Source organism: Epinephelus lanceolatus, chromosome 15 (genome assembly GCF_041903045.1).
Source record: "Epinephelus lanceolatus isolate andai-2023 chromosome 15, ASM4190304v1, whole genome shotgun sequence".
Taxonomy (NCBI): Eukaryota; Metazoa; Chordata; class Actinopteri; order Perciformes; family Serranidae; genus Epinephelus; species Epinephelus lanceolatus.
The window spans coordinates 26,802,487-26,829,156 of NC_135748.1; the positions used below are offsets into that span (position 1 = coordinate 26,802,487).

Genomic DNA, 26,670 nt, shown 5'->3' on the forward strand with positions numbered 1-26,670 from the left:
ATGAGCATCAACTCCAACCTCAGACACCTGCAGGGAGACGCTCTCCACAGAGTGGGGGTGCAAGCCAATTACCTTAACTACATCCACCTTTTGCACCCACGCTGAACACACATGAGCCATTTCTACTGGAAGAATGTGGGTTTTTTATTTATTGTAATGATAATTTGTGCCTACATTTATTGACATTATGTTTGTAAAGTCATGATTTCATAATACAGGCTATGATTAGAATGTTTTATAATTTGAAGAAATTATTTTTCAGCCCAAAAGTCTAATGAATGAAGGCAGTTGTGGTTGTTTTTGGAAATTAGAATTAGATTCAGGCCATTATTTTTAACTAGATGGTGAACAGGAAAATATGAACGCTAAAACCTATGAGTATTATACTTTAGTTGGTTTTATTATCAAGTCTGTCCACTTTGGTATAAAACTGAAGTGATGAGATCAGCAAACAAACTTGATTCTTCCCTGAATAAATTCTGTTTGTGAACATGCAAGAGGTAACACATGACTCCAACGGGTGTGTTTTAATTAAAATCGCTCACAATGTAAAATACATGAGCTCTGCACAGAGATTTGGAAGTGGTGTGCGACATGACACAGCCAAGAAATCTCTGTCTCTATACCATGATGTGTTCTTTGGTGTAAACTGTAGCATAAAACACATGCTGCACATAATCTCGTTTATGCATATTTAAAATATCTGCTCCAGTAAATAATAAATGGCCCTTAGGCTTTGGTGAAAAAGCATTTTTCTGTAGATTTTGAAAAGCAGCTCAAAATGAAGGTGTGAATGGTTAATAAATCAAGTTTAAATATGCCAAAAAGAAAAACAGTGATGTATTTTAGTGCAGGGATTTGGCAGTGCACGAGAAGCATTTTCATGATTAATCAACCTGTAAATTGAGTTTTACTCTGTAGTTTATTTTAAAAAATAAAGGTGCCAAGGGAAATGTGTTATGTATCATATTTCTGACACTCCTGTAATATATGTACATGCATTAAGTCAGTAACCTTATGTTAAAAAGCCTGAATGATTATAGCTCTTTCAAGCACTCTGAGAGAGAGCTACATTTTACCTCTGCTGAACTCGTCTTCTGTCTTAAGAAACACAGTCGAGCAGACAAAGAGAGAAGACGATGATTCCCATCTGATTTGGTCTGATCGCTCCAATTTACAATTCAAAGGATTCCAGAAGAGACAGAGAAATGTGAGAAGTTTTTTTAAGGCTTGTTGGAGACTTGATTTTTAAAACAAAACTTAAGATCCAGGGCAGAATGAGTCGGGATAAGACTGTGTTCAATAAGTTCAACTCTGACAGAAATAGAAATAAATGAATTCAAATGTGGTGCATCACTGATAAATAAAGCATGAGCAGAATTTCAGCACCGCAAAGCCTAGAGAGGTATTCACCACAATAATCATCTAAATAATAGAGCAGAATACTTGTGGAAAAGACTTTCAAAGCTGAGTTTATTACCAGTGTTGTCTGTGATCTGAGCTTCCTTGTTTTGGGGAGGAAATGTGGGTGTAGTTAGTGGATCTTCTGCAAGATTAAAGAGGGAATCTTGACTTGTCGTCAAAATGTTCTTTTAACTTTCCAGCTCCACATGTTCCTCCTCTTGTCTACCTATGTTGTCTGTTACACTGGCCTCACACCAAACGACTTTTCAGGTGATTTCACTGTTGCAGATAAATTTCCAATGTTGGAATAGAATCATGAGAGTGTGGTCTTGATCATTTTGTGTAAGGTGGTTTTAAAACTCAGTCCAAGCTGTCTTAAGTCCTCATCCTGACGTTATGTTAAAATCAAACATGTTTAAAGGAACAGTGTGTGGGATTTAGGCCTTGTTTACATGAATACCGATACAAATAAAAACAGATTTTTATTAATCCTGTATTAAAAAAATTCCGGGTTTACATGATCAGTTGTGAAAACGATATCCCTGTTTACACGAAAAAGCAGAAACGGCAGTTTTTTGCTGCAATTAGCATGCCAGGACAGTAGGTGGCGATACGCCATATGTCAAACACCATAGAAGAACGTTTTGCGCATGCACAGTGATTTGTTTACCTCTTGGCGCTAGTGATAAAAACAATGATAAACTACATTTTATGTAGCACAGTTAGCTGCTATTCACTTACTAATACTGGGCAGAGCAGACGTCTTTGTGCACCGATGTAGCGGTGATGTTGATGCAGCAGTGCTAAGTTCATTTGTAAGCTCGTAAGTAGTCCCAAAAGTGCTAACAAAATGTAAACAACCAGGCATACAGTACAGGCCAAAAGTTTGGACACACCTTCTCATTCAATGCGTTTTCTTTATTTTCATGACTATTTACATTGTAGATTCTCACTGAAGGCATCAAAACTATGAATGAACACATGTGGAGTTATGTACTTAACAAAAAAAGGTGAAATAACTGAAAACATGTTTTATATTCTAGTTTCTTCAAAATAGCCACCCTTTGCTCTGATTACTGCTTTGCACACTCTTGGCATTCTCTTGATGAGCTTCAAGAGGTAGTCACCTGAAATGGTTTCCACTTCACAGGTGTGCCTTATCAGGGTTAATTAGTGGAATTTCTTGCTTTATCAATGGGGTTGGGACCATCAGTTGTGTTGTGCAGAAGTCAGGTTAATACACAGCCGACAGCCCTATTGGACAACTGTTAAAATTCATATTATGGCAAGAACCAATCAGCTAACTAAAGAAAAACCAGTGGCCATCATTACTTTAAGAAATGAAGGTCAGTCAGTCTGGAAAATTGCAAAAATTTAAATGTGTCCCCAAGTGGAGTCGCAAAAACCATCAAGCGCTACAACGAAACTGGCACACATGAGGACCGACCCAGGAAAGGAAGACCAAGAGTCACCTCTGCTTCTGAGGATAAGTTCATCCGAGTCACCAGCCTCAGAAATCGCAAGTTAACAGCAGCTCAGATCAGAGACCAGATGAATGCCACACAGAGTTCTAGCAGCAGACCCATCTCTAGAACAACTGTTAAGAGGAGACTGCGCCAATCAGGCCTTCATGGTCAAATAGCTGCTAGGAAACCACTGCTAAGGAGAGGCAACAAGCAGAAGAGATTTGTTTGGGCCAAGAAACACAAGGAATGGACATTAGACCAGTGGAAATCTGTGTTTTGGTCTGATGAGTCCAAATTTGAGATCTTTGGTTCCAACCGCCGTGTCTTTGTGAGACGCAGAAAAGGTGAACGGATGGATTCCACATGCCTGGTTCCCACTGTGAAGCATGGAGGAGGAGGTGTGATGGTGTGGGGGTGTTTTGCTGGTGACACTGTTGGGGATTTATTCAAGATTGAAGGCACACTGAACCAGCATGGCTACCACAGCATCCTGCAGCGACATGCCATCCCATCCGGTTTGCGTTTAGTTGGACGATCATTTATTTTTCAACAGGACAATGACCCCAAACACACCTCCAGGCTGTGTAAGGGCTATTTGACCAAGAAGGAGAGTGATGGAGTGCTGCGGCAGATGACCTGGCCTCCACAGTCACCGGACCTGAACCCAATCCAGATGGTTTGGGGTGAGCTGGACCGCAGAGTGAAGGCAAAGGGGCCAACAAGTGCTAAACACCTCTGGGAACTCCTTCAAGACTGTTGGAAAACCATTTCAGGTGACTACCTCTTGAAGCTCATGGAGAGAATGCCAAGAGTGTGCAAAGCAGTAATCAGAGCAAAGGGTGACTATTTTGAAGAAACTAGAATATAAAACATGTTTTCAGTTATTTCACCTTTTTTTGTTAAGTACATAACTCCACATGTGTTCATTCATAGTTTTGATGCCTTCAGTGAGAATCTACAATGTAAATAGTCATGAAAATAAAGAAAACGCATTGAATGAGAAGGTGTGTCCAAACTTTTGGCCTGTACTGTATATCAGCCATTGTTGATGTGGTTCCCGGGCGCGTAATGGGCATGTGTGAACTGGGTTGCAACATCATTGTTTTCCAAAATCTCTGTCTATCCTGTTTACACGTCTCCATAGACAGGGATATTTTTTAAAACTTTCACTTTGGAAGCCATTTTTGAAAATCTCAGTTTTCATCGAGAAAAACGCCAGTTACGTGTAAATAGGTGCAAACGCAAAGATAAATCCCCGTTTTCAGAAATATACGGATGCATTAGAGAGACTCAAAAAACAATAGAAAACTAGGACTTGCTAGAAATGGCTCTAACATACATATTATATTCCATCTCTGCACATATGTTCACCTAAATCCTACACACTTGACCTTTAATATTATAAGAAGTTTTTAGTCTTGGCTGACTCTCTTCAGCACTAAACAAGAAGCAGCAAATCAGGTGGACAGTTAAGATGGAGGGGACTACGGGGGAGGCAGGAATGTGACCTAGTCTCGGTTCTCTTGTACTGTGGAAAAGGAAGAGAAACTGGTAGAGTTGTGGAGTGAACAAGAGTTGGGCTTTAATTGTGTCTCTGGTCCACCAATCAGCATTTATATAAGGGAGAAATCTTAATGTTTGAAACTGTTTATCTCTCTGTGTTTGGTCTTCTCCCACTAAAATAGTGCTGGTAACCAACAGAAGCTGGTGGCAAGATGAGGAGACATATTACAAAATGTTAAGCTTGTATGCAAATACAGTTTATCTTCTATAGATTATACTGATGCCAAATTGACAGCAATACCATTGACAGATGATGCCTTTCATCTTGTGTTTCTAAAGTGACGTGTTCTTGCAAGGGAGTTTGGTGTAATATTTTCTACCAGGAGCAGGATGGGAAGTAATATTAAAAGGAATCTAGTTGTAGTCTTGCTAATAGTGACCCCTGCAAGATCACCAGTCTTTGCAAAATCTTTAGATGTGAAAGGGTGTCAGACTTCAGTCTTTAAAAAGTCTTTTCAAAGTCTCCTAATGTACACTTGTTATGTTTGGTTTAAAGATTTCTTTATTTATTCCTGGATGATCTGAGTCTGTGCAGCTTTGGGAGTCAAAGACCAAAGCACTAGAGACTCAGGCATACACTTACACATGTCAAGAGTCAGACACTAGGACAATAGAAACCTGTGTAATGTACATATTTAGACACACATACACTCACAGCCTGTGTCTGATTCAGTCTTCTCGTCACTTAAATCTTGCCCGTGTGATTATCTGGCGCGGCGTCTCAGTTCTCATCTGGCAGGAGTAGGAAATCACTCTTTGTTTGCGGTGCATTTTAATGTTTCATAGCTGATGAGTTTAGTTTCATCTCAAATCTCAAGGCATCACGCAACTGCTAATTAGCAGCATATATCAGTGAGAAACAGCTCCAGATGTGAACATGCATTATTTCCTCCACTTGTCATCCTTTAAAGAGGTGGGGGTTTTTTCAAGCCCATATTTATTGCTCCTATTTTTTTTACTGCTACAAGTGCAGGTACAAAAACCTATCGCATTGAGCTCAGGTACAGCAGTGAGTACAGAAACATGAAGGTGATACATTTATCATTCATAATATCAAACAGGTATAATAAACTTCTCCCTGTGCTGCACAATTTCCACTGAGCTGACAGATTGACCAGGGTGTCAAGCGAGGATCACTTGGGCTACACTTGTTCTACTGAATTATAAGATTTATTGAAAAATGCTGCTGGGATGCTGAGACAGGGAAAATCAATGAATGTGCAGCTGTAAATCTGACCAGCAGGAACCAGGCCTGAAACTAGAAGTCTCACCACTTCTGTGCGGGTGAACAAGCCTCCCTAAAACCGCTGTAAATCTCCCTCCAGATTCATGGCAAGACTAGGTGTAAAGTGTAGTACAGACCGCATCTATTGTGTTCAGTAAGTGGCTGCTATTGTATAGAAGTATCACGTATAAGAGATTAATCCTCTGATTTATTTCAATGCTGTAATCCCAATTTATTTATTTCCCTGTGTCCTGACTTGTGTGTGCAGTAGGTTATAGATAACACCACCTGTCAAAAAACTGTCACTATTTTTTATCCTTCCTGTGGGAAATTTGCAGTCTAGTCTCACTCCTAGAAGGTCAAAATATATATACCAGGCTTTCGACCAACTCCAGTGTAAACCCATCCATGTGAGTAGTAGATGGTCAGAGCAACGCACGTGATATAAACAATGCAAAAGTCCACTTTGTGTGGGTGGAAGCTGCAGCAAATGAGTCCAATGAGCACAGGACTTTGACCCAAGAGGCCAGTGTTTGTGTCCCATGTGAACCTAAAAGGCATCGTTGAGCCTCACCTGACTACCATCAATCACAATCTTGTCCTAACCGTAACCAAGTTGTCTAAATCTCTTACTTATCGCTGACCTCATCTGCGTCGCAATCCACAAAGTGCCATCGGCTGCCCAAGTGTCAAAATGTGACAAGTAGTGATTAAATTACAAAATTTGAGGTGCTGTAACTTTGTACAGTAAAGCAAGGCCTAAACTAAACAAAAATTTAAATTTACTTTGAAAAGTACACTTTGGCTGTCAGAATTATGGCAAGAAAGCAGTATGTTTTTCATTTTTACACTTTGGGTCCATCCCAATACTCACACTTCCCCTCAAAATTGTCCCTAGCCCTTGTTTTTGCACGTTCCCGCAAAGGGCTAGGGTGTCCCAAACTTTAGGGAAGTGCTTTTTAGCCCTTAAAATCCCCACTTAATTTGAAGAGCCATGCGATGCACACTTAGGGCCCATCCCAATACCCCCCTTAGCCCTACCCCTTGGCCCTACCCCTACATTTGTGCGTTCCCACGAGGGGTAGGAGTGTCCCAATTCCTTTTTGTGTGTAGGGGTAGGGGGCATAACGAGGGGTAGTGGGTATGAAACTAGCCCTTCGTAGCGAGGGATTTCAAATGCTGACTTGCCAGCGAGGGGTAGATGTTGCCATAGCTACCACTGAGCAAGAGACAGGGAAAAAGTTCATATATAGCTAACGTTACAGTCTTCAGGTTGCTTGTAAGCTAGCTAGCTCGCACTTTCTGGCATCTGTCATCTGTCCTGTTCTGCAAAACTGTCAGACTTTTCACATTAGGATAACATACCAGCTAGTATAATTATGCTGCCTCATAATGTTAGCTGGTTAGCTAGCTAGCAGAAGTCCCCTGTCGTCTGTCGTTCATCAAACGAAGCATGATGAATGCGGCAAACGCGATCAGTAGGATGAATGAGACTCCATTGTAGATGCCGGTTGGAAATGTAGATGGCTCACAGCTTCCTGTTTAAAATAGTTATGTATGCGTGAACGTAGTGCTGGGCGGTATACCGGTTCGTACCGAAAACCAGTATTTATTTTCGTTATGATATGAATTTTTCATATACTGCAATACCGGTGAATAGCCCAAACAACGTCCGGAACGTGCGCAGCGGGAAAGTGTTTCAGCAGGGACCCATTTCACCGCTGCACACCACAGGCACGCTTGAGCAGGCGAGAGTGAGAGCGACGTTTAGAAGCGAGAATGGCTGCTGGAGAGAGTCCTGAAAGTGAAGCAACTGTACACGATGACCCAGAAGAACTCATACCAAAAAGAGCAGTGTTTCCCCTATATGCAACTAGCAGCGGTGCACCGCCGTTTACAATTCTCCTCTGTCCTCTGTATCGCGCACGGCGGAGTTTCGCCCCGATGTGCACACACCCACACACACACACACAGACACACACACACACACAGACAAAGCGCACACTAGAGCACGGCTCGGGCCGCATTTTCCTGACTGAAGGCAACCCGTCCCGAGTCCGAGACAGTTATAACCAAGCACAGCACTAATTAGAGCTTAGGTCGGGCCCAAAAAATTCAGCCCGGGACCGGCCGGCTCATGCAATTAACTGTAATTAACGGCCCGAGCCCGATTTAAACCTGACATTTTTCAATAAGTTGGCTGTTATAATTAACGCTAAGGACACACCTAACGCGCTGTTAGTGCAGCGGAAGTCTCTTGACTGTCCACACAGGCAGTGCATTTCTCCTGCGCTCTCTGCACCGGTTAAACATCGACTCCACTCGTTCCCGTCAGTACTCGTTTTTTCACTTCAACAGGTCCATATTTTCATCATTTTTTCTAATGTAATAAGTTAATGACAATTTGTCATTGCATGTCCATGTATTGAGCGTGTTGGGTAAACACTGAATGAATAGGGCATATTTTTTGGAGGCACGGAAAGCCGCTGTCCCCCCCACTTATCTCTACCACCCCCCTCTCTCTCTCTCTCTTTCTGTATGTGTGAATTGCAACCCCCAACCTGTAGCCATTTCTCTCTCTCTCATATCTGACTCACTCTCTCTCTCTCTCTCTCTCTCTCTCTCTCTCTCTCTCTCTCTCTCTCTCTCTCTCTCATATCTGACCGGGCCCGGGCTGGGCCCGTCAGAGGGGTGGGGGGTCCCGGCCTGACCCGGCTTGGGCCCGCAGACCGGGTCAGGCCAGGCTCGGGCTTGGGCAGAGAATCTAAGCTCCAGCACTAATGGAGCAGAGCGTGTGTTGCGTTCAGGCGTTGTCAGGTAAATAACAAATTCCGGCACTTGAATAGGCCATAGCACAACACAGCAGCATGTCAAGTTGACCGAACCTGAGCAAAATACCGTGAAATACCATGAAACCGATATGATTTTTTCTTAAAACCGTGATATGAACATTTTGCCATACCGCCCAGCCCTACGTGAACGTAACCGATGCGGTGACATAGTGAGTGGTGTCCCAATTCCTAGGGAAAGATTTCTACCCCTACCCCTCGTTCATTTCGAGGGCCAAGGTGTAGTGGGCAAGGGCTAGGGGTAGGGCCAAGGGCTAAGGGGTAGTGGACAAGGGGGGTTATTGGGATTGGACCTTACGAACCCATCTCAACTGAGGGGAAGATTGAATTTCCCAGTTTGCATTGCAAAACTATCCAGCTAGCGAGTTTTCCAGGAAGACGGCAGCCTCCATGAGAAAGCCATCGCGCAATTTAAGTACTATTTTCGCAAATAAGCATACAAAAATTCCAAAATATGTCGGAATGTGTTATGTTTCTGCATATGCATTATCTGTAAGTGTTGAGTTAGAATATGAATGCTTGAAAATCGCTAATTCACGATGTAGCTGTCATGAATATCTGTGTGTGTCTCCGTGCAAAAGGCCTACGTTGACGATATGTGTAACGTAGGCGAACACGTCTGTTATGCTAATTTGCATGAAGTGTGTCCCAATTCGTAGGTAAAATTTCCTCCCCCTCAACACTACCCCTTTGTAGTTGAGGGGAATCTATCTGGTGAGTGCACTTGAAACCAAGGGGTAAGGTTAAGGGAAGAGAATTGGGATTGGCCGTTAGTCCACCAAGTAGGTCTACAGAAGTGTAATGCATTCACTGTAGTGAAAAAAACCTAATTTGTGTTTCTGAATTAACAAGATTATTATCTCAGAATTGCCAGAAAGGTTTTCATGGGAGAAATTCTTTCTTTTTTTCCTGAATTACCAAAACAATAATCTTGTTAATCCAAAAAAAATGAGAATTTTTGGAATCATAACTTCTGATATAGTAATCTAGTTTATTTAGAAAAACAGGACGAGTATTTTTTTATGTCTCAGGTGAATTCTTTACACTTCCATTTAAGTCTTCTGTAACATTTGTGTTGCCTCCATCTCAAAAAAACTTTTAATGAAATTAGTAAATAGAGAAAATTCAAAACAAGAAAACTATAAATAATAATTAAAAAAAAGTTAAAAAACAAATAAAGAAGGTGATGACCTGGAAAAAGTACTTTAAAAATATAATAATTATGTATCTTATGTATATAATTTATAGTTTTTCCCTAGCTTTTCTCTGGTTTTTATTTATTTTTATTTTTTTAATACTTTTCTGATTATTTTATTTATTTATTTATTTTTGCAATTTGTGGGACATTCCTTACCAAGTTGCTCGTTGCCTTTTTTTCCCCATGTTTTTGAAAGAAATCGCACCAATTTGCTCAGGGTTCAAAGATTTAAATACTTAGTAAAGGCACAAAAAGCAGCACAAGAAAAGTGATGTCACTCCAGGTTTCAAAGAGTTAAATAGATGAGCTTGTTGTGATTGTCAAACCATAAATAGCTGTCAATGTGCATAATCACAGCAAGTTTAACTGCATATTTTAATGCCCATGTTGTCACGCACCTGTGGCAGCAGGGTGGTGATTGAGGTAGTGAGAGGCTCGTCAGAACAACAACAAGTCATATCTGTGTGTGTGTGTGTGTGTGTGTGTGTGTGTGTGCGCGTGTGTGTTTTTGGAGCTGCTGTTGGGTGTGCTCTTTCAGTTGGCTGTTTGGACTTGGTGGGGCTTTTTATTTTTACAGGAGGCATTTTGACATGTCACAGTATGAAAAGAAAACATAGGCATAGATAATCAAACTAATGATGATTGTGCAGGCAGGCTCACTTTCACACTGTCATGACTCACTGAGACATACACTCTCACACACTGTGAGTGACACCTGTGCTTTTCCTGCCTGGGACTGTATTGATATGGTGTGAAAAAAAGAAGATGCAAGAAAAACCATTGAAATTATGCTTAAACACACATTATTTGAATAACTGCAGCAATCTCAAAACATTTTAAAATCAAGCTGTAGCTCAGAAAGTTGAGCAAAAACTCGAGGGGTATGCATTTTTCAAAGCGCTGCAGCTGTGCTTAAAAATGTGCTCCAACATGCATTAGCTACAGTTAATCTCCCAGTCTGTGAAAACACTGAGATCCCTTCACAGAGGAGCCTCGACAGACATGCCCAAACTGTATGGCATTAATAGCGTTGTGTAGTGTACTGCTACGAGGACTAAAACTTTGTGACCTGCCCTCGAGAGAGAAGTCCTCTCTGTATTCTGTCTTTAAAAGGCTTTTCTTTCACACACACTGAAGCTTTTTCTGTATAATAGCTGTGGGTTGTGTTTATGTCAAAACCAAATAAATCCAGAAGCAAAGTCTTTGAATCCAGCTTCACTTCTGCAGTAGCAAACACTCTCTTTAAGTGCAGTCGTGTGTGTCTTACAGTGATGTGTCCTAACGTCATGGCTGAAGAGTGATTTCAAAACAATGTGTCAGATACAAATCCAGAAAAACAATGACATCATATGAGGACAGGTGAAGGCCACAGCAACACTGGAAACCAACAGCTATACGTGCAATGTCGAACACACAGTCCATTCTTTGCCCAGCAGGGGTCCGCCTCCGTGCCTGTCTTCTCCGATACAGTTTGTTCCCCCGGTACACCTTGAAGTTTGTTCTCCACAAGGACACAAGTATCGACTCTTTGATTTGACCTCATATTTTGCCTGAGTGCAGAAAACCAACTCGTTGTCTCTGTTTCTGTCTTAACAGCCACACTTGAGTGCTTTTGTGGTTAGGTAGATGTTTTGGTTCCCCCACTACCCAAAGACATTTATTTGGGTTTTGCTTGTTTGTTCCAAAGCCATTTCACTGAGCACTTACTGGTGGCGACGTCCCACAGGAGGCAATTACAGTCCATTCTATTTCACAATTACTGCGATCAGCTGTGTAGGATGGCACAGCTCTAGGAACAGCTGGGACAAATAAATCAAAGCTGTGAGAGCAGAGCAGGTGGAAGCGTGCTGTGAAAGGAGCTGCGCCGTACCGTCTACCACAGATTGGGGTTTTCCTGTGCCGAGTATTGCACAGGTGGAGGCATCACTCAGAGCCAAAGAGGTGTGAAATATGCAAGTCAGGAGATTTCTCCAGTGTTGGTTAATGGAGGGGCGTTGTTTTCCACATGGTGTCACACTATTGAATGAAACAGTTGCTTACCTGCAATCCCATTCATTTCACTCATCATTTATAGCATCATATCCAAGATGTAAGCGGCAAATGGTGGTTTTAAAGGATGAGACCTACTTTCCTTTGCTGAAAAATTCTCTTTTCAAAGCTTTTTAAAATCAGTGTCTGTGCCAGTGTTACTCTCTTCTTTTTGAAGAACATTTCACATATCTCACATGCAAGTTTTGGCAATCAGTCTTGTGTTTATCTCGCTGGAGATTAACCCATCTACACTTGATTTCTTGTGTCTTGGAGGGATTGGTAAGCTGGTGGATATCCAAGAAGGTAAATGCATCCAAAAAGCCTTCGAGACAGATTCAAATCAAATTCTTTAAACCACCTTGGGAGCTAGTTTAACTGTCATAGTTGTAACTGAACTGCTAATCTGAAGAAGTCATGCTTCCTCTGTTGTTTTTATGGCACTTTCCAAACAGCTTTAGGTGCATTACCACCGCCGTCTTGACTGGAGTAAGGCCAACCCTGATTCGCAGGGAAAACACTGATTGCAATTAGATTTGTGACACAGACTCATGTGTAAATGGAAATCCATTAAATCTTATCTTGGTTTCATCAGGATATGAGACACTTAAAGTGACAAGTGTGAATGGGGCCCTCTGTGGAATAAGCTTTTATCATACCTCCACTTATCAGACGACCATAATTAGTCACAGTGACTGATCGCGAGAAGCAAGTGTGGATTGTTTTCAGATAGGAGCATAATTTTTTTTTTTTTTAAATGTGGAATTGTCATTTTTCCATTTTGTTAATGTGGGGCATTTAAACCATTAAAAGCAAGTAAAGACCCTGTTACATGTCCACATGGTGTTTTGTATGCTACAAGACACATTATGAGGCAAATGATGAACCAATGTCATGGCTGAACTGAAGTGTACCAATGACAGTCTCAAGGACTAGGACTCAGACTTTGGGTTTGTTACGTGACAAACCTGAGGAGCCAGTCCCGTCAGCTCGCAGGGTGGACCTTTCTAAAATGCTACAGCAAAATGAGGAGAAACGAAGTGTAGCTATGTATTGAATTTTGCAAGTTAAGTTTCCCACACATTCTCACTGCGACCTCGTCACATATGGACGTTTGGTCATGGACTTTCCACATCCAGATAAGGTGTGAAAGGTAACCTGGGCGTGTTGGTTGTTGACGTTCTGGGACACCGTGTCAAGTTCTGCCTGTTACATGCATTGTCTTCTTTCAAAATACACTACCACATTCACAGGAAATATACAGTTTGCATACAGTTTCTTTCAAAATAAACGCACTACATTGGTACAACATCTCAAATTATGTCTTTTTTCTTTCAACAACAAATGCACATGGTTGAGTTTAGGAAAAAAGAATAGGGTTCGGCTTTAGAATCTCACGGGATGCAAATACCGCTCTCCCAAGCGAAAGTCGGTCTTGTTGCACCCAACTCGGACTTTCACCACCTTGATTTCATTTTCGTTCTGCCGTGTTTCCCCCTAACGCTGCTGGGTGCCGTTGAACTATAACAGCAACCAGCCGCATATCATGTCAGCGTTAGAAAGTGGTCTGTTCGGCGGTGTCTGTCACTACCCAAGCACCAGATTTCAATGACTTTGGATTGAGACTGTGTTGAAGTTTCACATGCCAGTCCAAAGCAAGACTTGTCCAACATTAGCAACATGTGATTTGTTGATTTAAACTAGACTAAAGCCAAAGGCTCAGGCTATGTATTACTTACAAGCAGAGATTTGTGTCTTGCTGCAGACGAGTGACTAAGGGTCTGGGGTTAATTTGCATATGTACAGACAGCAAATACTAAATTATGCACAAGTGTTGAGTCACATCTTAGTTATTTTGAGGCATGAAGGGATGCTTTTTATGAGAAAAAATTTTAAATATGTAATTTTGATGACTAAATATGAGTTTGGGGGGTTTAATTAATGCCTAGGGATTAACTCTAACATTAGTAAAAAACAATTGTCTGCTGCCTTTTCATTCTTTCGTAATGCAGAGGAGTATAACAAACACAAACTTGGTGACAAACCAGTGCCTTTCAGACTTGGCACACTGAGGCAGAAATGCATTAAAAGAATAAAGATACAGTAACTTTAAACTTCAAGAGACATTTCCTTAGTGTGAGTGTGTGAACCACTTCACCTTCAGTTTTAATCTAAAGGTTAAAAGAAACGACTTCATAAAACAACCTGGGCAGTGAGACCACGTTAATCTTTGCCAGGGGAATATTTGTGGAGCGTCTAAACTGTGGATCCAGGAAGCTCAAATTTAACACACTTTAATTTAGTACCAAACTCTCTGCACTCTAAAAAATGACTATTTTAACTTATTTTTTGACATTTTTTAGGTGGGATAGGCTCCAGCCCCGCCGTGACCCCGAACAGGATAAGGGGTTATGGAAAATGAGGATGAATACATTTTTGAGTAGGATAGAACTCAAATAAATAAGTTAAACATCACCACAACATCTGGATAAATATAAAGTTGGTTCGGCTTAAATAAGCTCTTCAAGGTCAAAGCAAATCATGCTGGTTGTACTGGACTAATGAGTTTTGTTATGGAAAGCCACTAGTTTACTATTATGTTGGAGAGTGGGTACGTTTCCCTGGAAACCTTGGTCAGTAGTACTACTTAATTACTGACGTCACTCATATATGTCAACAAGCGTGGATTTCCTGGCAGCAATGCTTAGGGGATGACCTCCATTGCCCACATAAGTGCTTTGAGATTCTCCTTCTCGAGGTTTCCTTCTCCCTCCTTTCCATTAGTGCTTAACCGCTCACTACGCTAACCTCATGTGCATTATCCACATGGGAGTTGTGGGCTTGGATGAATGGATGGAGGAGCATATCCCTTGAAAAACGATGATATACTAGTGACATGTAATAGAAACGCCCATCCACATGTCCTGTGTGCACCATCTCTGCCAAAAATAGTGAGCAATCAAATATTTAGTTTCAGGCTTACTACTGGAATATCTTTTGCACACGCTCCCGGTATCCGCTTCATTTTATTCGGTACACTTCCCCATTTATGCAAACAGCTCACTCCTGTGGACAATGAGTTACTCATGAATAAAACATAAATATAAAGAATGCAGACAGGGTTGAGAGCTTCAGTTATCGTCCGACTGAACGTTGGATTAGGCTAGATGCAGCTTTGAATACAGGATAAGGTTTTAAACATTGTGGTGTCTGGAGATCGCAGTGTGGTGGGGGTTTTATTTTTTTGTTCTTGTTGTTTTCTCTAAATAAGAAATCAAATCATCAGCATGCTGATGAGAGAGGTCAGATGAGCTTCTTAAAATTGACAGCTGATCTTGCCAGCTTGAGTTCCTCTTGCAGATCACTGTATTTGTCAGAAAAATAAAACATTACTGTCAGCACTTCTTGAAGTTGGCCAACTCCTCTGTGAGTTGTGTACGTCTAGAAATGTGTTAATTACTAGTTGTTTCAAAAGTTTATCACCCTGGGGAGGTTGCATGGTTAACCACACCTGTCATCACAAAGCCTGTAAATATGGGTGTAAAATATTGTACTTTTAAATAAATCTGTGGTTTGGAATCAGTGTGCACATGTTACCCTTCTCATTAATGCTCACTCTCAATAACATACCCTTTACATATGATTTGTGCACAACTGCTCATACTATAAAAAGAAATCTTACAATGCATAAAAGGTATATTTGAGATGTTGTAAGATAACATCTACTTTATTGTCCCCAGAGGAAAACTTTGCTTGGACAAAAGTGCTACAGCCAACTGCCATCTACTTGATGCAATACATAGTCAACATGACGGTACAGTGGTTCACCACAGGCTGTAATAAATAATAATAAATGTATTTATACAGCACAAAGTGCTTCACAAGACTATAAACAGTTAAATGAAGCTTGAGTATAAACAATGAGGTATCTGCAAGTAGTTGAGTGGTAAAACAAAGTGATTAAAACACATAAATGTACATAAATGTGTCTAAATATGTACATACATCCACACAAATAGGCTCGAACATAAATAAACCCATGTACACACACGCTTTGTGCACAAACTTTTGCACACTTAATCACAAAACACACACATCAGGGTTGAGCCAGTTACTTAGATGAAACGAGAAACAAGTCTCACGGGTAATAAGTATTACTTCTGATCATTCCAAATAAATTTCAGACTTAAAATAACAACTTCTGATTAGGCCCAACCCACTTTGATTTAAACTCCACCCATTTCTGGCATAAACTCCACCCATTCCAAGTACAGATACAGATAATTAAGTTGAACAGATACAGCTAATGGTGCACAGACACTTAATATTGGGACCTTATAGAAATGCCATCCCAAAAAATGTGTTTTTAAATGTTTTTCAAAAGTGGATAAAGAGGTAGATGATCGTATCTTAACAGGAAGTGAATTCCAGGGTTTGGGGGCCCTGACAGCAAAAGCCTGATCCCCTCTAGTTTCATAATTTGTCTGGGAACAGCAAGAAGTAACTGACTAGATTATCTCAGGGCATGTTTGGGCTCATAGGGTATTAAGAGATCCATTATATACGTAGGAGCTAGTCCAAGTCATGATTTGAGGGTGAGTAATAAAATGTTAAAATTAATTCTAAAATGGAGAGGAAGCCAGTGCAAAATGCTACAACATGTAATGTGCTCCCTACATACATACAATCAAAATAAAAACAGAGAATGTCTAAAGTATCACACATGCCTGGAGTAAGATATAAATCCATAGGCACTGTCAAAATGAGAAGTCATGAAAACCACAAACATTATCCGTAAAACAAAGTGCAAAGTGCTTACTTGCTCGCTGAATGCATGAGCATGGATTAACCAGCATCAGGACTGTAGTCACTGGTATTTAACTTTGAGGGGGACCATTTTAAATCGACAGTTTCTGTGGACCAACCCCTCCAGAGACATCTCTCCCAAGAGAAATTTTAGAAACTTAGGGCCGAATTCACAAAGAATGAACTGCAGCCGCTGATAGCACCTTGAATTGCACTTCATTTGCACCCGTAGTTTGCTCCGTCTTAACGTCCTATTCACAAAGGATATTGCGCTAATGATATACCAGCGCAAACACGCCCACAAAGTTTGGCAGCTGAGTGCAGTTTGCCCCTGATTTGCCCCTGATTGCAATTAGCCACACATGGCAAAGTATAATGCTGGCTTTGCACCAAGAACACCGTGGCAGAACAATGGCAGACTTTGTTTGGCAAAGTACTGAATACTGTATACCCTCATGTAGTGATGTCTGCCAGTGAGTCAGTCTAACAGTGTCGGATGGGTTGAGGCTGTGGATTTGACCAAGTTTGACCACTTTATCACTATTCCCTCTCACTTGTAGCTGTTTTTTCGTTATCTTTTGAATTTAATATGAATTATGGAACCGTTTTTGTTCAAGTTTGTTTCCCCCGTTTTGTAAAATAAATTATTGAAAGTTGCTTTTGAAGTGCGTGACAGAAGTGCGTTTGGAGAACGACTGCAGACTGTCAACGCATCAGTATCTTCGGATGCTATTAAAGTAATAATGATTATAATAATTATTTACAGACTGATTTAACAGACGATCAGTGCTGCCACGATCACTGGAAAGTCTGGGCGAGAGGCTTCCACAGAGGAGCGCCCAGTTTGCACCAACTTTCTAAAGACGTTATTTACTTTACTCAAACTGTGTGTGGTTATTAGCGCTGGTGTTAGTGAATTAGACGTTGTTTATCAATGAGGCTCATTTGCATAGAAAGGGGCAATTTTTCCGCCAAATATATGCATATTACCTCATTTAAATACGTGCAAATAACACCGGAGCACCGAGACACAATCTGCTTGGCAGCGCAGTTAGTGGAGCATTTCACCCTCTGCGCGTGTTTTGTGAATAAGAAGGTATGTGTTTGCTCCATTTTTACCGGTTTAGCGGCCACAAAAGCCACGCAATCCTTTTGTGAATTTGGCCCTTAGTAGCTAGGCTGAACATTTTAGAGCAATTTAAAACAAAAATCTTAGATCATGGGTTTTCAAAGTTTTGATGACTGAGTGCCATTTTAGAGAGATAGCATATGATTGAGAGCCGCACAAGAAAAGTGCAAACACTGACTTTTTTTTATGACATATTATACTCTGACATTTTTAATGACTTTTTAAATGACATACTATACTATTACTTTTTTCCAGCCTTTTTTATTACTTTTTTTATGACATTTCTATGTCTTTTTTTTATGTCATTTTAAATGCCACACTACCAATTTACAAACACTATAACAACTGACAGTGATATAGCCCACATAACACTCATATGTCATTCTAGTTTTACACTTCTTGATACATCTGAAACCAATGAAAATAGAAAGTACAGTACATCGATTTACCTGCCTATAGCAGTCTAAATGTATGAGATTAAGGATTATGCAAGATTCGGTGCAGAACATATATAACTCCTGTTAGATTATCCAAGATGGATGACAAACATCAAGATTTAGGCTGGCATAATTTATTCCACTTGCTCTGGGACTGTCCAGCTGTTCATACACTCTGGTTAGAAGTGATATCTCATATGTCAGAGTTTTCTAATGTTAATTTCCCAGTGTGTCCGAAAGTACTGTATGCTCGCTGGGCTTGAAGCTGGACAATAATGTTGGAGTAACAGTCAAGTGTCTATGGACGTCTATCTACTATCTACTAAGAGACTAATTCTTCTCAACTGGAAGAAGCGTTAAGCAGCCTCTTCCTGGCCGAAGGAATACCTGGGCTTACTAAACATGGAATGGGCAGCCTGCCTGTTGAAACACTTCTATAAGGGGCTGGAGGACCACTGAGACACTGTCTGCACACTTTTAACAGTAGCCCCAGTTTAAAAAGCTTGTATACAATGGAGATATGAGATCCAATGTATGCTACATTATGCTACATGAACGTCAACCTTGCATCCTCCCCCAATTCCTTTTTTTTATTACTGTTTGCTTTGTACTGTTTTGTTTCTGCAGAGCTGCAATACACCGTGATACTAGAACTGGTAGTAATAATAATGAGAATTTGCTAGGATTATGATTCATGCACTAATGATTATTTCAGGTGGTGGTGCGTGGTTGCCTTTGTAGCACAGCAATTATTTTTCTTTAACGTCTTAACAATGTATTGGGGGTTATGTGTCACCCTATATATATTATAATTACTGCCTGGACCAGCTTCCTTGTTGAGTCGTGTTATAGATGTTGGTAAGAAGGAAAGTGAAGTGGTTTTGATTACATTTCCTGGGTCAGTAACATGTACCTGAAGGCAGTAGTTTGTATTCAGGAAACAGAATGTGAGACCGGTCCTTCTGAATTCTGTGTGCATGTCGTCTCATAGATATTGTGAAGGGACGAGAGCTCTTTGTTTCCCATCACTTTTATTGCAGTCCTTACCATGTTTGCCGATGTAGCAGGAGGAATCAGCAGTTGCTGGGTGGTTGTGGGGGGAGGGCAGGGAGACCCAGGTTGCTGGACTTCATGCATGCCTGTCTGGCTCCATCATGCTCATGTGAACAGCAGGCGCTCCACAGGATGTGTCATGTCATTATTCACCACCAGGGGCCAATGAACGCAGAGCAGCAGCAGAATGCTTTCTAAACAGTGTTTTCCCCTGTGCGAGGGAAGACCTGTGTTTGTGTTTGTGTGTGTGTGTGTGTGTGTGTGTGTGTGTGTGTGTGTGTGTGTGTCTATAACGTCTTTGTGCATTAGCCTGTATACATGAGAGAGAGTGGGAGTGAGTGGGAGTGTGAAGGTGAGCAAATGAGCGAGCAAAAGAGAATTTCTGTGTATGCGAGCGCTCAACATTCCTCCGAGGTATTTTTAGCATTGTTTTTCAACATCTTCAGCAGTCTGTTTTCCGGTCTGAGCGTGGTATGGGTCTCTCATGCATTTCTCAATCATATACCCCGCTTTGGAGACACACACACACACACACACACACACACACATGTGAAATACTCTCACACAAACGCACACACACATGAAAGCATTCCGTTGCTTTTGCTTTAATGGCTAACCTTCGCGGGGCTCCAATTGTCCCGAGCAATAAATCATTTTCACTTGCCACATCTGAAATATTTATTCCATGTTAATCAAGCATTGCTTCCTAAATACACACACACACAGAGGCACACACACACTTAGCAATGTGTGTGAGAGAGTGGGACCCTGCATGCCTGTGTGGGAAACCTTGCAACCATTTACTAATGATGTCGTGATGCCACTACCTCTCATTTCTTTGAACGTAGCACTCACACTTGCTAATGCATGACCAATAGGAAAAAAATCTGCCGTGCCATGATTTTTCTTTCCTCTGCTAGGACTGTAAAGTGGTTTGTTTTTATCGAATTTAAATGATATTTTCTTTTTAAGTAAACTGACACTGTGAAAAAATGCAAAGTCATTTAAAACATTAACATTAACTATGCTAGTGCCTCTGTGCAGCCACATTAAAGCTGTAGTTAGTAACTTTTATATAAAAAGATACTTTTCATATTTTCTGAAACTGTCTTTACTGCCTTTTTAGCACTTCTAACAGCCCTACCACCAGTGAATGTAAACAACCAATCAGAGCGGACGGCTCTCTAAAGCCCAGTTAAGACCAAAGATACACAACGAGACAAGTTGAAACAGGCAACTACGGCTATGCCGTTCTGCAACAGTATAAAAACCTGCCGGTTCACACCAATGCAACTAGATGAGATGGTGGATCATCTCTATGCAACACCTCTCTGTACTTCTGTTCTGGTTTTCAGCTTTTCAGGTTTATTTTGTGGCTGAATATAATTTGTAGCTTCTTGATATATGAATGAGGATAGTGATAGTGAGATACTGGATACAGCTGCAGCCAGTTTACAGCTGAAAAACAGAAATGAAGTGAGCATCAGATGGACTGTATTCATAATCAATACGTCACATTACTATAAGTAAGCAGCGCCAGTTAATCAGTCAATTAGAATGTGTGTGTGTGAGGGGGCATAAGCATATACAGCAAGCAGCAGCAGCGACCCATCGTCCGACACCGGCACACCGTCAGGACAGAAACAGAGGGCTTAGCGAGGACAGAGCACCTGCCGCAGCAAGCAACCACGCCATCTGTAGTCATTTTGTCTTGACCAGCCAACCCGGTCTTACTCTAAAGTCATTGAAATTCAACGCTTGGGCAGTGAATGGCCATTTAACGTCAGCATGACACGCGGCCGATTGCTGTTATAGTTAAATCATGGCAGCAGGGGGAAACGCAATGTGACGAATGATGGTTAAGGCGGCGAAAGTCTGAGCAGTGGAGGTGGGAGGGTCCAACAAACACTGACTTTCACCCAGAAAAACTGTGTTTGCATCCCATAAGATTCTAAAGCCAAACCCTGTTCTTTTTTCCCAAACGGTAAATTTCCTGTAAAAACGGAAGTATATTTTGAAAGAAGATAATGCATGTAATCGGCAGAACTTGACATGGCGTCCCAGAACATCAACAACCAACACACCCAGGGTAGCTTTCACTTTATATCTGGACATGGAAGGTCCGTGACCAAACGTCGAAATGGGATGAGGCCTGAGTGAGAATGTGTTGGGCTAGCCTACTTCACTACAAGCTGACTGATGATATGCTTTACATTCTAAAACCAGCCGCCGCCGGTTTGATCAACGGAGTTGCAGGTGACACCATCACATGGCTTGAGTCGAACTCAGACCAGCCAGTTCACACCACTGCAACGTTCTAAACTGGTTTCGTCTCATTGAGAATCTTTGGTATGAACTGGGCTTGACGCAGCTGTCAATCAATTCGATTGCTCCATGAACTGCAATCAAACTGTCAAACTCTGCAGTGTTGATCAAATATGAACCAAGATTCTGTTACTGCATTGCCTGTTTCTTGCCTGAAATATATTTTAGTGCACTGTTTAGCTGTAAAATGAGAAAGGTGGTCCATCTGGTAGAAGGTGCTTGGTACGTGACTGTTACCAACATGGTGGCCAGGTCTCTATATACTGCCAGGAACAGCTCCCTGATGAAGATATCCTTTATTTTGCTGGCCTAAAATTAGTCAAATTCATTTTTTTATGTTGTTATTTAATATAGAAGTGCTAGAATTGGAATCAGTAATACCTACCAAAAGTTTTTAACTAGGCTCTGACATACATTAATAATCAGTCAGTTGATTTAGATGTTGAAGTGACTCAGTGATGAATCACCCTCATGCATGAATCAGACATCATATATGGAAAAAGATACAGAAAAAATAGAATTGCATGGCAAATATTGAATATTGTAGAGACCCTCACAAGATTTTACACATCATGTTTTCAGGGGAGGTCATGTCTTATTAACAGAAACTCCCCCTGGCTCCCCTGGAGTTCACACCATGGCTCCAGTAGCCAGAGATTGGAAAAGCAAAACCTGAATTAAACATCGGATTTCAAATGCCTCACTACTCTTTCCTAGAATGGAAATATATTCTAACCCTTCTCTGTATTTGCCCACCTCCCCTCCTAGATCCCAGTTATGACGGGAGCCTTCATGGACTCCTCGCCCAACGACGACTACAGCGGCGAGCACTCCCTCTTTAACTCCTCGGCCAGCGTCCATGCCGCTGCCTCTGCCGCCTCGGTACACGGCCAACAGGATGAGCAGCAGTCCATGTCCAGCGATGCCATCTGGCTCTGGATCGCCATCATCGCCACCATAGGAAACATTGTGGTGGTTGGCGTCGTCTATGCCTGCACTTTCTGATGAACATATGCTGACAAAGACAAAGACACACACACACACACACACACACACACACACACACACACACACACACAAACACATACATCCTGCTTTTTCCGGATATCTGGACCCCTGAGCGAGGCCACGCTTTGTAGACAGACACTCTCTCTCTCTATGTCTCTCTCTATCTTCCTCTGTCCCCCTCGCACTTGGCTATTGGATCAGATTGAGTCCCTGAGGGTGTGGAAGTTGTGATACTAGACAATGACATATAGACTCCTCTATTTCTTCATCAGAGGAGAAGACTGGGACTTGGCTGCAGTCGTCGGCATGGAGCATTTTTGGATGCTACAACTGTTAGTTTGAAAAAAAGCTTTTGTGTTCGACAGCTCTTTAGTTAAAAACAGAAACATCAGACCTGCGCTCTCAAACAAGAATCAAAGGAACAGTGTTGTTTTGTTTTTTTTTCTGCTTAAGTTTGTTTCCATGTTTCTCCTCAGACAACATCCTCACTTATAATGCAGAGACGAGAATGGAGATTAAATGGGGCTTAAGATCCAGGTTGATCCAGGCCATCTTAAACATCCACCAGATAGTTTCTTAGCAATTTAGAGCAGTGCTGTTTAATTATGCGGCTGAACAGAGATGGTGAATGTTAAAACATTTAGAAAGTGCTGGGATTATTTTCATGCCAGGCAGCCCTGAGGCCCAAAACACTGGAGCTCATTTAAGGACTAATTTGTGGATGAAACGTGGTGTATATAGTATCTAAACAATTTTACTGACAGGAAACAAAGAACAGACACATTTAAAATCTCATAAGAATGATTTCCGCTGTGCTAACTGAATTATACGCAGTGAACGATGGCTGTATGATTAGATGAGTAGAGTAAAACTAAGTCAGCCCCTTTGAAATGAATGATCCTGTTGTCAGATACCTACAGCAATATTCACCAGGGGTTATTAGAAATCTAATTGTATTGTCATGGTCTGTTCAGGCATGTTTAGATATTATCTACAGATGTCAACAAATACAATTAAAAGCACAAACTGAATCGCAAGATGACATAACCTACTTTGCTTACTGCACCTAATTATTTTGTACTTCTTTTTTTTCTTAAAGGAACAGGGTGTAAGATTTAGAGGGGGTTAGGATTGCAGATTGCACTTGACTGTACCAGGAGAGAGGTGATTAAAAACAGTAAAAACACTAAATAAAGCAGCTTCATGTTACAAATCAGTGCTTCTCCTAAGCTGTTCAGCACGTCATAAATGGTCCACTCGCCAGCATCGGCTCTTGTACGCTCACCTATTTTCTCTGATAACTTAATGTGTGCTCACTTATTTCTGATCCAGGAGGTTTTTACCATGAGCCACATTTTCCACAGAGATCACCTCATCTTCAAAACAGACCACGGGTCTCATTTATAAACATTGCATATGCACAAAATGAGGCCTGAAAGAGACGTACGCCACTTCCAACACAAAAGTTGTGATGAATAAAAACTTTGACTCATGCTTATGAACATTTTGGAGACGGAAATTGGCGAAGCAGATGTTGAGCTGGAAGCCTGAATGTAGGAATTGTTGAATATTTTTGCCGCCTTCTATTTTTGGCTTTTGTCCATATGTACATTTTAAGTATGGATTGTACGCATTGTTTTGTAAATGGGACGTCAGGCCGAGGGAGGCTCAGGTGAAGTTTTAGAGTCCTCACAACACTTGTGGAGATCCCAGGGGAGAGGGGGTAGCAGCACAACCCCACCTAATGGTGGCTTACCGCGCTCACGTGTGTATGCTTGCGCAAGAGACCAGCGAAAGCACGTGAACACACAAGCGCGCACACGTCAGAGAGGCAGTTAGAGCTGCAGGCTACAATGAGGCTAAAAACAGAGTTCAAATGACGTTTTTCCAAACAAATTTTTATGTCAGGGCTTCAGGACACTTGGATCACTACGGATGAGCAGTATGGAGATATTTTGTGGTTTCAATTATATGTTTTTGGACGTTTGAATCTGGGGCGCCGTAAGCCTCCATTAGGTGGAGTTGTGCTGCTACCTCCTCTCCCCTTGGATCTCCGCAAGTGTTGTGAGGACTTCACCTGAGCCTCCCTTGGCATATGGGTGAGTAGATAATGGCTGAATTTTCATTTTTGGGTGCACTATCCTTTTAAGTGTCTCTTAAGTTATCATTGTTCCTTCCTTTCCAAAACAAACAGATCAGGGATTTGATTTATGAAACAATGCATAGGATCCATACTGAAAATGTATGTACGGGCAAAAACCAAAAATGGTGTGCGCCAAAAAATATCCAACAATTTCTACAATCAGGCTTCCACCTCACCATCTGTGTCGCTGGTTTTCAGTCTCCAAAATGCTTGTAAGCATGGGTCAAAGTAGCTCCCATCAAGTCTATTTTTAGAGATCACAATCCCACTTTTGCATGGGAAGTGGCGTACACCTCTTTTAGGCCTTGATTTGTGCATACGCAATGTTTTTAAATGAGACCCCTGGTGATTAAAAGCAGTAAAAACAATGAAAAAAAGCAGTTTCCTAAAAATTCTAACGCTGCTAACTACAGTGGCTGACACGAAATCGCTAAAATGCCACTGCCTATCAAGAGTCAGTGTTTGTCCATTCTACGCCACTGCAAACATGATGATCTCCATAGATGGGGACCCACTACCTATGTAAATATGAATGGCTCATTCTAAGGTAACGAAAACAGGAATCATATTTTTAGGTGATTACACACCAAAGAAAGCATACTTATTATATTCCATTTCTGCAAATATATCCTCACTAACTCCTACACACTGGACCTTTAAAGTACAGCTTGTATTTCTTGTCACTCAGAGTTAACCTTGTCAGCAGGACAGAGCAGATATGGAAAACTGGTAAATGTATGTGTTTTAAAAGTGATTTAACACCCATCAGATCTGTGGTGAACTTTGTGATAACTGTATACTAACGTGAGGAGGGAAAGGATGCCTCAGTTCGAAATGAAATGTTGTCAAGCTGTCCCTCTAAATTCGTCACTGTTCAGTAAATTAGCTTTTGTGTTACTGTGGAATCTGGAGGCAGCAGTCTCCATGGCAACTAATCCTCGTCCTAATTGGGGAACAACAGCTGTACTCTGAGACTTGAGCGTTAACCTGCAGCCACTGATACCATTTATGCTTTTTATTCGGAGCATTTAATAACCGCTTGCACACAAAGACCATCACAGGAAGCATTGCACTGAATTTAAACAAATATAACATCTGGTAACCTTGTTTTTTTAATTTACTTGTGCATTGCTTTACACTGTTTTATTTCCATTTCTTAAGACAGTGAGCTACTATAGGAGAACTGATAGAAATGTTAGTAATTTTGTTTTTCTGAGTGTCACTTTAAAGTCAGTGAGTAGTTTTATTCTTTATTGACAAACTGACTGATCTATATATTTAGACAGAGAGAGAAATAGAAAGAGACTACTCCTTTTTTCAGTAAACTTATATATTTTTTCTGGGGTTTCGGAGATAATGTCAACATGCTTTAGGTTAAAAGATACAAACCTGTCTTGTAAACACCATACTGTACATGTTCAGATGTTCATACACTGCGAATTACAATACTAGCTGTATCAACTGTACTGATGGGAGGGGAAATTCAGACACTGTTATTATACTTCTACAATGTTCAAAGAAGGACTTATTTTTAATAAATGGTTGATGTAGAAATACTGTATTTAGACATGTTGTAAACCACATACACAATGCTCCTTTTGTAAAGATATATGCTACTATTAAAATTTCTGTATTAATGCATTTTGTTTTTCCTCTGTTGAAAAATAAGAAATAGTTCATCTGGAAGTTCAGTGTCAAGTGCAGAATGATTCACTCACAGGAAACATCGCTGGCTAAATGCAAACTCTCGGTTGCCTGCGCACAGCGTGATCATGCGAGAAGGTGTTTTAGCTCTATCTTTTCTCTGCCTCAATCACCTGGCGTTGTTCCTGGGGAAGCCAACCCGTGCTGACAGACATCACCAGTCGCTGCTGAGCCATCAGGTGAGATTGATGCTAAGCTTAGATGGTGCCATCTGTCATTTTGACACAGGCACAGGTTGTTTAGACACCAGCTGGATTCACTCCTCTGTGGACCCCTGCACCCCGCCATCTCTCTCTGTCTTCACACTGGTTTTGCTGAACCGACTGTGCAGG

At 41.2% G+C, this 26,670-nt stretch overlaps 1 protein-coding gene across 1 annotated transcript in view; it reads left to right on the forward strand.

The window, feature by feature from the left end:
* The window catches only part of LOC117266869 (uncharacterized protein C14orf132), a 50,229-nt gene extending 23,955 nt beyond the window's left edge, over positions 1-26,274 (forward strand). Inside the window, exon 2 of the mRNA XM_033642254.2 lies at positions 22,252-26,274. Coding sequence (XP_033498145.1) covers positions 22,252-22,488 — 237 coding nt within the window. The 3' untranslated portion in view covers positions 22,489-26,274. The remainder of the gene's footprint in view (positions 1-22,251) is intronic.
* The last annotated feature ends 396 nt before the right edge of the window (positions 26,275-26,670 follow it).